The 15,136-nt window shown below is 45.1% G+C and overlaps 1 protein-coding gene across 1 annotated transcript in view; it reads left to right on the top strand.

The window, feature by feature from the left end:
• Nucleotides 1-15,136, top strand: part of ano11 (anoctamin 11) — a 54,568-nt gene that overhangs the window by 26,021 nt on the left and 13,411 nt on the right. The window contains exons 12-15 of the mRNA XM_060851933.1: nucleotides 3,836-3,973; nucleotides 7,161-7,259; nucleotides 8,925-9,027; nucleotides 14,626-14,737. Coding sequence (XP_060707916.1) covers nucleotides 3,836-3,973; nucleotides 7,161-7,259; nucleotides 8,925-9,027; nucleotides 14,626-14,737 — 452 coding nt within the window. The remainder of the gene's footprint in view (nucleotides 1-3,835; nucleotides 3,974-7,160; nucleotides 7,260-8,924; nucleotides 9,028-14,625; nucleotides 14,738-15,136) is intronic.

Genomic DNA, 15,136 nt, shown 5'->3' with positions numbered 1-15,136 from the left:
AGTAAAAGATGCCAAGCTGCACGACGTCTTCAGCACCCCGGCAGACAAAGCGCAGCGTAGATACACCTGGTCACGGGTGGACGGGTCTATCCGCTCAAGGATAGATTACCTGTTTGTATCCCGAACGCTCTCGGTCAGATCCACCAACGTCAAGCCAGTGTTCTTCTCTGACCACTGCCTCCTGCTGGCCAACTGTCACCTATAGGACGAGCAGCGGGCGGGTAAGGAAACGTGGAAGCTGAATGCTAAGCTGTTGACCCCGGGAAATATTGAGGAGCTCGAGAGGGACTATGCAGGTTGGAGAACCGTGAAGCCCCTCTTTGAGTCCCCAGCGGACTGGTGGGAAACAGTAAAAGGGAACATCAAGAGGTTCTTCATCCTCAAAGGTGTTCAGGAGGCGAGAGAGAGGCGGGGAAAACTGTCCCAGCTTCAGGAAAGTATGCAGAACCTGCTCCTGCTCCAGACGATGGGGGTCGATGTCACGGAGGACCTCAAGGAGGTGAAGGGCCAGCAAGCCTTGCTCTTTGCATCGGAGGCTTCCAAGATAATCGTCCGGTCCAGGGTCCGCTCGGTGGAGCAGGACAAGACGTGCTCACGTTTCTTCTTCCAGAAGGTGCACAAAGAGAGCTCTGTGCTCAGCATCCTGAAGGAAGAAGATGGTTCGGTAACGTCATCTCAGGCTGATGTCATGAGGATCAGCAAATCCTTCTATGCCAGTCTGAATGACGCGAAGCCGACCGACAGCGCGGCCTCCCAGTCGTTCCTGTCCTCTATCACGGAGGTCTTAGATGACAGAACGCATGAGAGGCTGGACCAGCCGCTATCTCTGGACGAGCTGACCAAGGCCTTCGAGTCCTTCAAAAAGAATAAAACTCCCGGAAGCGACGGCTTACCGGTCGAGCTCTATTCCGCTCTGTGGGACTTGATGGGCCAGGACCTGCTGGAGGTGTATGTCAGTATGCTTCGGGCAGGTACCATGAGTGAATCCATGAGGAAAGACATCATCACCCTCATCAACAAGCGGAAGGGGGAGAGGGAGGAACTAAAAAATTGGAGACCAGTCACACTGTTGAATGCGGATTACAAAATCCTGTCAAAGGTAATCGCCAACCGGGTCAGGTCTGCACTGGGATAGGTGATTCACTCTGACCAAACCTGTGCTGTGCCGGGCAGGAAGATCGCTGAGAGTCTTGCACTTCTCAGGGATATGATCGCCTATGTGCAGGACAGAGGGTTGGATGCCTACCTGATCAGCCTGGACCAGGAGAAAGCCTTTGACGGGATATCACACAGGTATATGAGAAATGTTCTCTCCAAAATGGGCTTTGGGGAGGGAATCTGCAATTGGATCAGACTGCTCTACACCAACATCGTCAGTGCAGTCTCAATCAATGGGTGGGAATCAGATAGCTTCCCAGTCAGATTTGGAGTCAGGCAGGGCTGCCTTCTCTCTCCTGCCTTGTTTGTGTGCTGCATCGAGCCATTTGCCTAGTTCATCAGGAAGGATGCGAGCCTGAGAGGGGTGACTATTCCTGGCAGCGGGGGCCTGCAGGTTAAGGCCTCCCTGTACACGGATATTGTCACCGTTTTCTGCTCGGTTCTGCTGTCCGTGCGCACTCATGTGCATTTGTGACCTGTTCGAACGGGCCTCGGGGGCCAAGGTAAATCGAGGCAAGAGCGAGGCCATGCTCTTCGGGAACTGGACCGACCAATCCTCGAACCCCTTCACCGTCAGGACCAACCACCTGAAGGTACTGGGTATTTGGTTTGGGGTGGCTGGGGCGTGCGCCAAGTCTTGCGAGGAGCGTATCAGTAAAGTGAGGCAGAAACTGGGCAGATGGAAGCTACGGTCGCTCTCCATCATGGGAAAAAACCTGGTCATCAGGTATGAGGCACTGTCATTGCTGTTATACTTGGCACAGGTCTGGCCTATCCCCAAAACCTGCGCCGCCGCAGTCACCCGGGCCATCTTCCAGTTTATATGGAGTTCAAAGATGGACCGGGTCCGAAGGGACTCGCTATGCAAAGATCTGGGCAACGGGGGTAAAAATACACTCAATGCCACCCTCACCCTGATGGCCACCTTTGTGTGTGGCTGCATCAAGCGGTGCGTGGATCCCCGGTACGCAAACACCAAGTGTCACTACGTACTGAGGTTCTACCTGTCCCTGGTGTTGCGAAGGATGGACCTGGCCTCGCTGCCACGGAATGCTCCGAGTAGTTGGACCGTTTCGTATCACCTGTCCTTCGTGGAGAAGTTTATGAAGAAAAACACCTTTGACCACAAGTCCATCAGGAAGTGGTCAGCACATAGTGTCCTCGAGACCCTTCGGGAAAAGGAGAGGGCGGATCCTATCGAGTGGTTCCCTGAGCAGACTGTCAAAGCCATTTGGTAGAATGCCTCATCGCCAGAACTTTCCAACAAGCACCAAGACATGGCTTGGCTGGTGGTGAGAAGGGCTCTGCCTGTGAGATCCTTTATGCACGCCCGGACTCTCAGCTGCACCGCACGCTGCCCTCGAAGCGGCTGCGGGGGGGACGAGACTGTCACACACCTCCTTCTGGAATGTGTCTATGCAGAGGAAGTCTGGAGAGGAATGCAATGGTGTTTGTCGAGGTTCGTCCCGAACAGCGTCGTGACGCGGGGCTCTGTGCTCTACGGCCTGTTCCCCAGGACGCACACTGAGACGAACATCAACTATGCCTGGAAGATCATCAACTCGGTGAAGGACGCTCTCTGGGTGGTCCGAAACCTGTTGATCTTCCAGCTGAAGGAGTTGACCCCGACTGAGTGTTGCAGACTGGCACATTCCAAGATCCAGGACTACGTGTTGAGGGACGCGCTGAAGCTTGGGGCAGCTGCCGCCAAGGCGCGGTGGGGAAAGACCACTGCTTAACATCTGCCTGCCTAAAGAAGAACAGGCGGCTCATGCAGTCGTTTGGGCTCTGATGACACCTCAGCTAAATATATGGGCATATGAGTGAGAAATGCACAGACCTGTATATAACAATGATAATTTCTGATCTGTGTATGTAAATGTTGACATATGTATGGCATGACCAACTGTACAGACCATCAAATTATTTTATGATTATTTTACGAATAAAGTATATTTTTGAAATAAAAACAATGAGGACAAAATGATCTGATTTATGAAATTTGTCAATGTGTAATATGCCATGCAAAGAGAGGACGTTACTCAACTGTGTCCAGAAGCTATGGTACTGATATATTGAGTGAGAATGAGAGGCTGTTGTTTGTTTGATTGATTCAAACGCCAATGTTTTCAATGTACAAAAGGAGTGATGGGTGCTGGAGCTATCTCTCCCATATATTTGTACGAACCGATGGCACAGGAATAGGAAATTTTGCACTTTGAGCTTGCTCCACCTTTCAGTGACCATGCTCCCAACATCACCTGGTTCTTGCCTAACTGTAATAACCTTTTGACTCACTTATTTGTGACTTTCGTCAAAAATCTACGCATCTTTGCCTAAAAATCCTCAATGCCCTAGCCTTCATACCGTTTGGGGAAGAGAGTTCCAAAGGTTTACGGCCTTTAATTAAACATTCCTCCTCAATTGGAAAGCAGATGCGTGCCTTTGATTAGTTACTATCCGGCTTTGTTCTGTTCACAAAAGTTCTGCAATCAACTGTCAAGATTTCGACAACTGTTAACACTTGCTAATGCCTGATACCAGTCGTTGGATTATTCTTTTTAATGCTTATATGCAGTAATAACACTTAAGTATTAATAGTGGTGGAAAGAAGATGTTGACACCAGACATCAGAGTTTAGGTCAGCACTCTGTAACAGTAACTCCTTTTCCTGTAGGAGCGTCCCAGACCTGAGTTTGCTGCAAGGGCACCAATGATGGAACAGAATCCAGTCACTGGAATCAAAGAGCCATATTTCCCTGAGAAAGACCGTCTGTCTCGAATCATCACAGGATCGATGGTTATTATAATTATGGTGAGAGGACAAAAATTATCAGAAAGAATGGATTTTTCAGTGATCCTGACTGTTAGAACCTGGGCCCAGACTCAGATTCATGGGCAATTGTTTAAATTGTCTCAGCCTGCTCCTGCCCCACTGACCTCATCTCTGCATACACTGTCCTGTTCCCCCTTAGTCCAAGAACTCCCCACCTACATTCAGGACACCACCCACGCCCTCCACCTCCTCCTTGATTTTCGCTTCCCCAGCCCCCAACGCCTTATCTTCATAATGGACATTCAGTCCCTATACACATCCATCCCCTATCACGAAGACCTCCAAGCCCTCTGCTTCTTCCTCTCCCGCCGACCCAACCAGTACCCTTCCACTGACACCCTCCTTCGACTGACTGAACTGGTCCTCACTCTTAACAACTTCTCCTTCCAATCCTCCCACTTCATCCAAACCAAAGGAGTAGCCATGGGCACCCACATGGGCCCCAGTTATGTCTGCCTCTTCGTCGAATATGTGGAACAGTCCATCTTCCGCAGCTACATTGGCACTGCCTCCCACCTTTTCCTCCGCTACATCGATGATTGTATTGGCACTACCTCGTGCTCCCACAAGGAGGTTGAACAGTTCATTTACTTTACTAACACCTTCCACCCCGACCTCAAATTTACCTGGACCATCTCAGACACCTCCCTCCCCTTCCTAGACCTTTTCATTTCTATCTCAGGCGACCAACTCAACACAGACATTTACTACAGACCAACCGACTCCACAGCTACTTAGATTACACCTCCTCCCACTCTTCCCCCTGTAAAAACACCATCCCGTATTCCCAATTCCTTCACCTCCGCCACATCTGCTCCCAGGAGGACCAATTCCACGACCGAACAACCCAAATGGCCTTCTTCAAAGACCGCAATTTCCCCTCCGACGTGGTCGACGATGCTCTCCATCGCATCTCCTCCACTTCCCGCATCTCCACCCTTGAGCCCCACCCCTCCAATCGCCACCAGGACAGAACCCCACTGGTTCTCACCTTCCACCCCACCAACCTCCAGATATATCATTTCATCCTCCATCATTTCCGCCACCTCCAAACAGACCCCACCACCAAGGATATATTTCCCTCCCCTCCCCTATCAGTGTTCCGGAGAGGCCAATCCCTCTGCGACTCCCTCGTCAGGTCCACACCCCCCACCAACCCAACCTCCATTCCTGGCACCTTCCCCTGCAACCGCAAGAAGTGCAAAACTTGCGCCCACACTCCCCCCCCCCCCACCTCCCTCCAGGCCCCAATGGATCCTTCTATATCCGTCTCAAATTCACCTGCACCTCCACACACATCATTTACTGTATCCGTTGCACCCGATATGGTCTCCTCTACATTGGGGAGACAGGCCACCTACTTGTGGAACGTTTCAGGGAGCACATCTGGGACACCTGCACCAACCAACCCAACCGCCCCGTGGCTGAACAATTTAACTCCCCCTCCCATTCCGCCAAGGACATGCAGGTCCTTGGCCGCCTCCATCGCCAGACCCTGACCACACGACGCCTGGAGGAAGAGCGCCTCATCTTCCGCCTAGGAACCCCCCCAACCACACAGGATGAATGTAGATTTCTCCAGCTTCCTCATTTCCCCTACCCCCCCACCTTATATCAGTCCCAATGCCCGGATTCAGCACCTATTACACTAACCTCCTTCCACCTATCGTATTCCCAGCGCTCTTCCCCCATTTCCCTTCTCTCTACCCTTTATCTCATCCTGCTTGGCACACCAGCCTCATTCCTGAAGAAGGACTTATGTCCGAAACATCAATTCTCCTGCTCCTCGGATGCTGCCTGTACTGCTGTGTTTTTCCAGCACCACATTTTTCAACTCTGGTCTCCAGCATCTGCAGTCCTCACTTTCTCCCAATTGTTTAAAAGCCAGGAATTATGACTTTCCTTTCAAACCACAGCCCTCCTTCAGTTGCTGGGAGTGTCTACACAGAAACATGGACAGGAGAGCAAGCAATCAAAGAGAATAACTGGCTGTCCATATTGTCATTCCAAACATATTTCAATTGTTGGTCGAGCAGAGATGGATTTTCCTGAACTGCGGCATCAAAGTTGGGAGTGGCAAAGCATTAATATGTGAATTAAATGCCTCAAATGACATTTCATCTCACAATACTAATAATACTGTGCTTGGAATGTGAAAATGGAAATTAGAGCAAATGTAAATATGCACTGAGTTGAAAGTTGAATTAGTTATCTTTTTATTTAACACCGCATTCGCTATTTTGCTGCACATTGTACCAGTTGCATTGTGATGGTTTCTAATTTCCAGTGGACAGGGTCCTACACAAAAGATGAGTAATCTGACCTGTTCAGTGCTTGTCAAGTCGAAGACTATACTGAGGATAGGACAGATTTCATCGTGTGTTTCTGCTTTTGGGAAAGAACATTCCTGATTTCAGGGAAGGGTAATGGGTTGCCTTTTTGGAGATGCTAAGTGATGTTGGTTTATGCTGATTTAAAAGGATTTTTAATTTTTTATTCTTTCATGGGTTGTGGGTATCATTGACAATGTTGCCCATGCCTAATTGCCCTTGAATTGTCCAGCTTCCTGAGGGAAGTTAAGAAGCAGCCTTATTACCATGAGCCTGGAGATGCATGTAAGCCAGACTGGGTGAGGCTGATAGATATGTTTCCCTTCAGTGACCCGGATGATTTTTCACAACAGTCAACAATGGCTTCCTGGTCACTATTACTGAGACTAGCTTTTTATTTGAGAATTTATTGATTTTAATTTAAATATCACCAGTTCTCAAAGCGTGATTTGGACCCATGACACTAGAGTATTAGCGTAAATCTCTGGACTAGTTCAGTGAGATTGCCATTACGTCAGTCATTCTTATTGGTTTAATGGGAAGTGTTGTTGACATTTGCTTTTTAAATTGATCTGGTATTTATTGCTTTAATAATTTTGAGATTCTAATAGTGATTTCTTCCCTTTTCGATTTTTCAATTCTCTTCTCCCCTCTTGTTTCTCATTTACTTTTGCATACTTCTTCTTAACTTCTTCCCTGCCTTTGTTGTTCTTCTGTGTGGTGTCTCATTCTCTTTATTTTACGTAACCTCCTCTCCTCCAAGCCATTCTTTCTTCTTCCTCAATTCTGCCCTTGATGATAATTTTTCCATTTTGCATGTTTCCTGCCTGGCCCAGCTGTTTGTAGTGATGATTTTCCTGGTGACTGTGATCATGTACCGTGGGATTATCAGTGTGATGATGTACCACACAGGCAACGCTATTCTAATGACCCAGGTGAGAAAAGGATAACCAACCCTGTGCATTAACTGTTGTGTGCTATGCAAACATTATTAGGGCCAGTATGCATGTTCAGCTTTCCATGCACACTAAGCTTTGCTGTAGATGTAATCATTTACCTTCTTGCATTGTCCTTGACCTAGTGACCATGGCTCCTGACAGCACTAATTATAGTCATAGAGATGTACAGCATGGAAACAGATCCTTCAGTCCAACCTGCCCATGCTGACCAAATATCCCAACCCAATCTAGTCCCACCTGCCAGCACCCAACCCATATCCCTCCAAACCCTTCCTATTCATATACCCTTCCAAATGCCTTTTAAATGTTGCAATTGTACCAGCCTCCACCACATCCTCTAGCAGTTCATTCCATACATGTACCACCCTCTGCGTGAAAAAGTTGCCCCTTAGGTCTCTTTTATATCTTTCTCCTCCCACCCTAAACCTATGCCCTCTAGTTCTGAACTCCCCGACCCCATGGAAAATACTTTGCCTATTTACCCTATCCATGCCCCTCATAATTTTGTAAATCTCTGTAAGGTTGACTGAATCACTTGGGTAATATTGAGAGTGTTGGAAGATATTCTGTTTTAATCTTATCACACTCTGGCAAAGACACAGAATTGGATTAAACCACTGTGCATTTAAGGTTGCTGCAAGTGTGCAGTAGGATAGTGTAAGAGGAGTTTCATTTTGATAGAAGATCAGAAAGAGAGCATAATTGTGTATCTAATTTGTGTCCCTAATTGGAAAGTGGGCAAGTGGGACACTGAAATTTAAAATAAAAAGTGCTGCACTAACAGCAGCAATAGTTTGTGCTCAGCATTTCAGATAAACAATATCTCATTCAGCAACTGTTTTCATGATGCTAACGTAGTAGAAAATGAGAGATTTGGAAGGATGATTGACGAAATGGATTTTGAGTTTTTTTGTTAAAATATGGAGTAGAAGGCAAAACGATACGGGGCAACTGAAGGACATCACCACCTGTGGTTTGGCAAAGAGAGGGAAGATGCACACCAAGTCAGAAGAACAGTGCTCACAGTGAAACAGGATTACAGGAGATTTCAGAGATAAAAATGGGGTAAGGGATAGGCAATGAAGAGATTCACAAATTGAAAGATTCAGATAACAAATAACTACCTTGAATGAGAAAGCTGGAAGGACAAGCCAGCAGCTGTGGACACTAAGAATAGTCCTGCCTTTGCATGGCTCCAATATTAAACATGCAGATCAGTGGAGAACTAACTGAAGATTAATCTCTTTAAGTGGTCACCTAAGTTTAATTGAAATATATAACTACCCTGATGTGTATAAAATGGTTTGCAATCTGAATCATCCTTGCCAATAATAAACATCACTTTTGACATTTTCCATCAATGGCAACTGGGGAACCATTTCTTTTGGTGCAGGGTGAGGGTCTCTTCAAATATTGCAGCTGAAATATGTGCTGGTTAATTCACTGTACAGCCTCTGATGTACAACATGGAAATTCAATGTTCTTCCCACCTTTCCTGAATTTTCTAACTAGTTTTGGAGAACGGTTCCACAGGCGGCAGCAGCCCTCTGGGTCTACATTCACCTGTCTGTTCCTCATCTATCGTTCTCATGTTACATATGTTCTAATTGTACTCGGTGTGTTGCAATTAATCCCTGACAGGCTGGAAACATAGCAAATATCAGCAGCTCCTTGGTGAACCTTATTCTCATCCTGCTCATGGGCCAGGTCTACACTTCGCTAGCAGAAAAACTCACCAGATGGGGTAAGGAAACTATCAGCACAGTGAATTCAGAGTCAATCCCTGTTTAGTGTAAACATGTTAAAGCTCTACCCCTTTGAAAACAAAGAATTGTATTAAGTAGGAGTAAGCAATTGGCCCATCGAGTTCCCTCTGCCATTCAGTATGATTGTGGCTGATCCTTAATCTCAATGGTACAGCTATGCACTGCCACTGCTGCTGACTTAGAGATTTTGTTTTAATAGGCAGATAATCTGCTACATTAGACTAACAAACTATATTCATATTATAACACTTGAATACCAGGGTGTCACCATTTTGCTGGCTTGATGATCTGTATAAATAGTTGCATTGCTTTTGCTGTTTAGCGTGCATGGAATGCAATCCTGCCACATCTCATTATAAATGGTTGGCAGTTAACTAACTAATGGATGGGGAGGCTTCATATCCTCACGGGTGGGGGCACCCAGCGTGGTGAGTGCAATGGATAAGTAGGTTTGCAACTGTTTCAACCAAGAATACTGAGTGGATGGTCTATTTAGGCCCCCTACTCAGATCCCTGCTGTCCCAGAAGCCAATGTCACAAATGAATCCACAAAATGACTGAGCACAATACGCAAAGACTATTGGCCACACAGTACCTTGGCTGTAATGCTGAAAGCTTTGTCCTCCAAAGCTAACTGTACATCAAGCCAAGTTGTTTCAAAACAACTAGAACACTGGCATCCATTGGTCAAAGTGGGAAAGTGCCCCTATATGTTCTGTCAGTAAAAAGCAGGACAAGCCCATTTTGACTGGTTAATTTCTCATCAGTCTCCTCATGACTATCAGCAAAATGATAGAGAAGTTGTCATTGACAGTGCTATCAAGAGGCAATTACTGACCATTAACCACCTCATTGATGCTTGATTTATACGCTGCCAGCACAACTTAGCTTCTGGCCTCATTACAGCCTTGTAAAGATAGATAAATGCTGAAACCTGAACAGGTGTATCCCAGAACTTTGTGGGAAACTAGGGAAGAGATATCCGGGTCCCTTGCTAAGGTATTTATATCATTGACAACAATAGGTGAGATGCCAGAGGCTGGAGGGTGGCTAATGTGGTGCCACTATTTGGGAAAGGTGGTAAGGAAAAGCCAGGGAACTTTAGATCAGTGAGCCTGATGTCAATAATGGATTAGTTTGTAAGAGGTAACTCTGACGGATAGGATTTACATGCATTTGGAAAGGCAAGAAATAATTAGGGATAGTCAACATGACTTTGTATGTAGGAAATCGTGTCTCTCAAACTTGACTGAGTGTTTGAAGATGTGACAACAGTGATTGATGAAGACAGAGTCGTAGATGCTGGACATATGGACTTCAAGGTGTTCAACAGGTTCCACACGGTAGACTGGTTAGCAAAGTTAGATCACGTGGAGCCCAAGAGAAACCAGCCAACTGGATACAAAATTGACTTGAAAGTAGGAGTTGGTAGTAGAGGGTTGTTTTTCTGACAGGAGACCTGTGACGAACTGTGTGTCACAAGGATTGATGTTGGGTCCACTGCTTTTTGTCATTTATATAAGTGATTTGGATCTGAATAAATGAGATATGATTAGTAAGTTTGCAGATGACAACAACATTGGTGGTGTCATGGATGGTGAAGAAGATTATCTCAGAGTACAACGGCTCCTTGATCAGATGAGCCAAGGGGCTGAGGAGGGGCAGGTGGAATTTAATTTAGATAAATGTGAGGTCTTGCACTTGGAAAGATGCTGGAGTCTATTATAAAGGATGAGATTACGGCACATCTGGATAGTAGTAACAGGATAGGACAGAGTCAGCATGTATTTATGAAGGGGAAATCGTGCTTGACTAATCTTCTTGAATTTTTTGAGAATGTAACTCTGAAGATGGATGAGGGAGATCCAGTAAATGTAGTTTACCTGGACTTTCAGAAAGCTTTTGATAAAGTTCCACATAGGAGGTTAATGAGTAAACTTAGGGCCCATGGTATTGGGGGCAAAGTACTAGATTGGATTGAAAATTGGTTGGCTGATAGGAAACAAAGGGTAGTGAGAAACGGCTCCATTTCGGAATGGCAGGCAGTGACCAGTGGAGTACTGCAGGGATCCGTGCTGGGACCGCAGCTTTTTACAATATATGTTAATGATATAGAAGATGGTATCAGCAATAACGTTAACAAATTTGCTGATGATACAAAGCTGGGTGGCAGGGTGAAATGTGATGAGGATGTTAGGAGATTACAGGGTGACCTGGACAAGTTGGGTGAGTGGGCAGATGCATGGCAGATGCAGTTTAATGTGGATAAATGTATGGTTATCCACTTTGGTGGCAAGAACAGGAAGGCAAATTACTACCTCAATGGAATTAATTTAGGTAAAGGGGCAGTACAGAGAGATCTGGGTGTTCTTGTACACCAGTCAATGAAGGCAAGCATGCAGGTACAGCAGGTAGTGAAGAAGGCTAATAGCATGCTGGCCTTCATAACAAGAGGGATTGAGTATAGAAGCAAAGAGGTGCTTCTGCAGCTGTACAGGGCCCTGGTGAGACCACACCTGGAGTACTGTGTGCAGTTCTGGTCTCCAAATTTGAGGAAAGACATTCTGGCTATTGAGGGAGTGCAGCGTAGGTTCACGAGGTCAATTCCTGGAATGGAGGGATTACCTTACACTGAAAGACTGAAGCGACTGGACTTGTATACCCTTGAGTTTAGAAGACTGAGAGGGGATCTGATTGAGACATATAAGATTATGAAAGGATTGGACACTCTGGCAGCAGGAAACATGTTTCCGCTGATGGGTGAGTGCCGAACCAGAGGACACAGCTTAAAAATACAGGGTAGACCATTTAGGACAGAGATGAGGAGAAACTTCTTCACCCAGAGAGTGGTGGCTGTGTGGAATGCTCTGCCCCAGAGGGCAGTGGAGGCCCAGTCTCCGGATTCATTTAAGAAAAAGTTGGATAGAGCTCTCAAAGATAGTGGAATCAAGGGTTATGGAGATAAGGCAGGAAGAGGATACTGATTAGGAATGATCAGCCATGATCATATTGAATGGCGGTGCAGGCTCGAAGGGCTGAATGACCTACTCCTGCACCTATTGTCTATTGTCTGTTGTCTATTGGTAAGGCAAACCAAGGTAGGTTAATTGTAGAGCCCTGGAGAGTATTGCTGAACAAAGTGACTTTGAGATGCAGATGCATAGTACCTTGAAAATGGAAATGCTGGTAGACAGGATGTTGAAGAAGGCATTTGGCATGCTTGCCTTCATTGGTCAGTGCACTGAAATACAGAAATTGGGACATCATGTTGCAGCTTTTCAGGACATTGGTGAGGCCACTTTTAGAGTAGTGCGTTCAGTTCTGGTCTCCCTGGTATATATGTTGTTAAACTTGAAAGGGTTCAGAAAAGATTTACAAGGATGTTGCCAGGATTGGATAGTTTAAGCTATAGAGAGAGGCTGTATAGGTTGGGGCATTTTCCCTGGAGTGTTGGAGGCTGAGGGGTGACGTTATAGAGGTTTATAAAATCATGAGGGGCATGGATAGGATGAATAACAAAAGTCTTTTTCCCATGCTAGGGGAGTCCAAAACTAGATGGTATAGTTTTAAGGTGAGAAGGGAAAGATTTGAAAAGGACCTGAGCGGCAACGTTTTCACACGGAGGGTGATGTTTGTATGGAACAAGCTGCCAGAGGAGGTGGTGAAGGCGGGTACAATTACAGATGGATGTGTATATGAATAGGAAAGGGTTTAGAAGGATATGGGCCAAATGCAGGCAAATGGAACGAGAACAGTTTAGGATATCTGGCCAGTGCAGACGAGTTGAACTGAAGGGTTTATTTCCAGCCTGTATGACTCTATGGTTCAAATGTGGCCAAAAGATCCTAATTCTAGAAGTAGCTGAGATTGACTGCATTTGGCATCAGATCATTGAGGCAAGTGGGACATCAAGGAGACTTAGGGAAGTCAAACTGTTCCCCTGTTCCCAATGACCATCTTCTGGTGAGAGCCATACCTAGCATAGAGGAGGATTGTACTGGTAATTGGAGACCAGTCATTTCAGGTCCAAGGCATTGTTGCCAAGAGCTCCAGAGAGCATTACCTTGGATGTGCCATCCTTAATTGCTTCAAAGCCTTGTTAACAGTTAAGAAGCGATATGAATTTCCCAGTGACCAAACTATCACATCATAGGATTTCACATCTTAAGGCTTCTGCAATAACAAACAAACTGCAATTACACGTGACTACCAATTACACATTACATTGTTGACAACTAATATACTAGACTATGGAAAAGGTATTTTCTTGATTAACTAATTAACGTAAGCCAAAACCTTAGGCTGCATTTTTACATTATACCACACTTTCAGCAAATATGTTACCTTGTAGATAAAATTCCAAATGCCTCCTGGCTTTTGAACTGGATCCTTTCTCCTTGCTATACTAGACTAAATCTTCCATTGTTTTTTTAAAATTCCCATCACTCAGTCTCTGAAGCACAACTGAACAAACTTCCAACAGCAAAGAACAGGAAATCCATTATCACTATTCTGTGTGGTTACCTCAAAGCTGTCTTTCCCTTTGAATAGCAATAATATTCAGTCATCCTCTGCAGAAACTGATCTCAAAACATGAGTTTGTTTCTCTTTTGTCTCGAAGGGTGGAACTAGCCCTGGATTTCTGTTCTGGGTCTCTATGCCTTATTAACCAACTCACATGGGTCTCATCTGGGCAGAATTCAGTATGATTTTAGGATATTCTGTTTTATCTTTAATTAATAGAGATATTTTAAAACTTAGCCATCTTACAAACTCTGGAATTTGTAACCATATGCAACAAGGCCTAGACAATATTCAGGCTTGGATTCATGAGTGACATGTAACACTCGTGCCACACAAGTAACAAACAATGACCATCTCTGACAGGAGAGAGAAATGTCACCTCCCTTTGACGTTAAATGGTAGTAGCATCACTGAAAGACCACCATTAGCATAATGGGGTTACCCATTGAGGAGGACCAGCAAATAAATACTTGTGTCAACAAGAACAGATAGAAGTTGAGTGTTCGATAGAAAGATACGTCCTGACTTTTGAGAGCCTTTTCCACCATTTACAAGGCACCCATCCAGAGTATGATGAAATACTCTTGAACTGGATGTCTGCAGTTCTAAGAATGGCAACACCGTCCAAAAAAACAAAAAAAAACACTTAATTTATGCTCCATTCATCTCCAATGTACAGTAAACACTGTGTCTGCAATACAACAACTTGTGAAGGCTTCTTTGACACCATCTTTCAAACTTGCAAACTCTATCACTTGCGGAATCGTAGACCACCAACAGCTCCAAGTTCTCATTCAAGTCACACACTATCCTAACTTGGAGATATGTCATTGTTCCTTCATTGTCACAAAATCCTGGGCATTCCAAAGTACCTTCACATAACTGCAGTAGAACAAGAAGGAAGGTGCTTGACCTTTTCCAGGTCAAATAGAGGTGTGCAATAAACACTGGCCTTGCCAGTGATGCCCTCACCCCACAAACATATTTTTAGAAAACGTGTTTATTCTTGTGACTAGACTACTTATTGTTACTTGCTTTTCTGTCTTCTGCAGAGATGCACCGCACACAGACACAGTTTGAAGATGCATTAACCTTTAAAGTGTTTGTGTTCCAGTTTGTTAACTTCTACTCCTCCCCATTCTATGTGGCATTTGTCAAAGGAAGGTGAGATACAAATGCAAATTATTCTTGGGTTAAAATGAGATGGCATAGATTGTTAAAGATAATTGCCGGCTCTTTTCCAGGGCTTCAAACTGAAAGTGAGAAAGTCCCAGAATTGAAAGACATACCTAATAAAGATTTGAATATACTTGTTAGTGTCTGAAAACGTTAGGATGAAAGGAAGCTTTGATCAAATTTTTGATCCTCCTACACCCCATACACCCTGTCTTACATGTCTTTGCTTCATTCTCACTGCATTGAAATCAATATTAATCACATAATGTCTTACTCCATAGTGATTCACTATAAACCACTACTGAAAATTGGTGGAATTCCTTATCTCACCCAGTCTTCACTTTCTCATATATAACCTATGTAGTTTTGGAAGCAAACTTGCTTTCA

Source organism: Hemiscyllium ocellatum, chromosome 37 (genome assembly GCF_020745735.1).
Source record: "Hemiscyllium ocellatum isolate sHemOce1 chromosome 37, sHemOce1.pat.X.cur, whole genome shotgun sequence".
Lineage (NCBI taxonomy): Eukaryota > Metazoa > Chordata > Chondrichthyes > Orectolobiformes > Hemiscylliidae > Hemiscyllium > Hemiscyllium ocellatum.
This window is presented reverse-complemented; position numbering and strand designations above follow the sequence as displayed.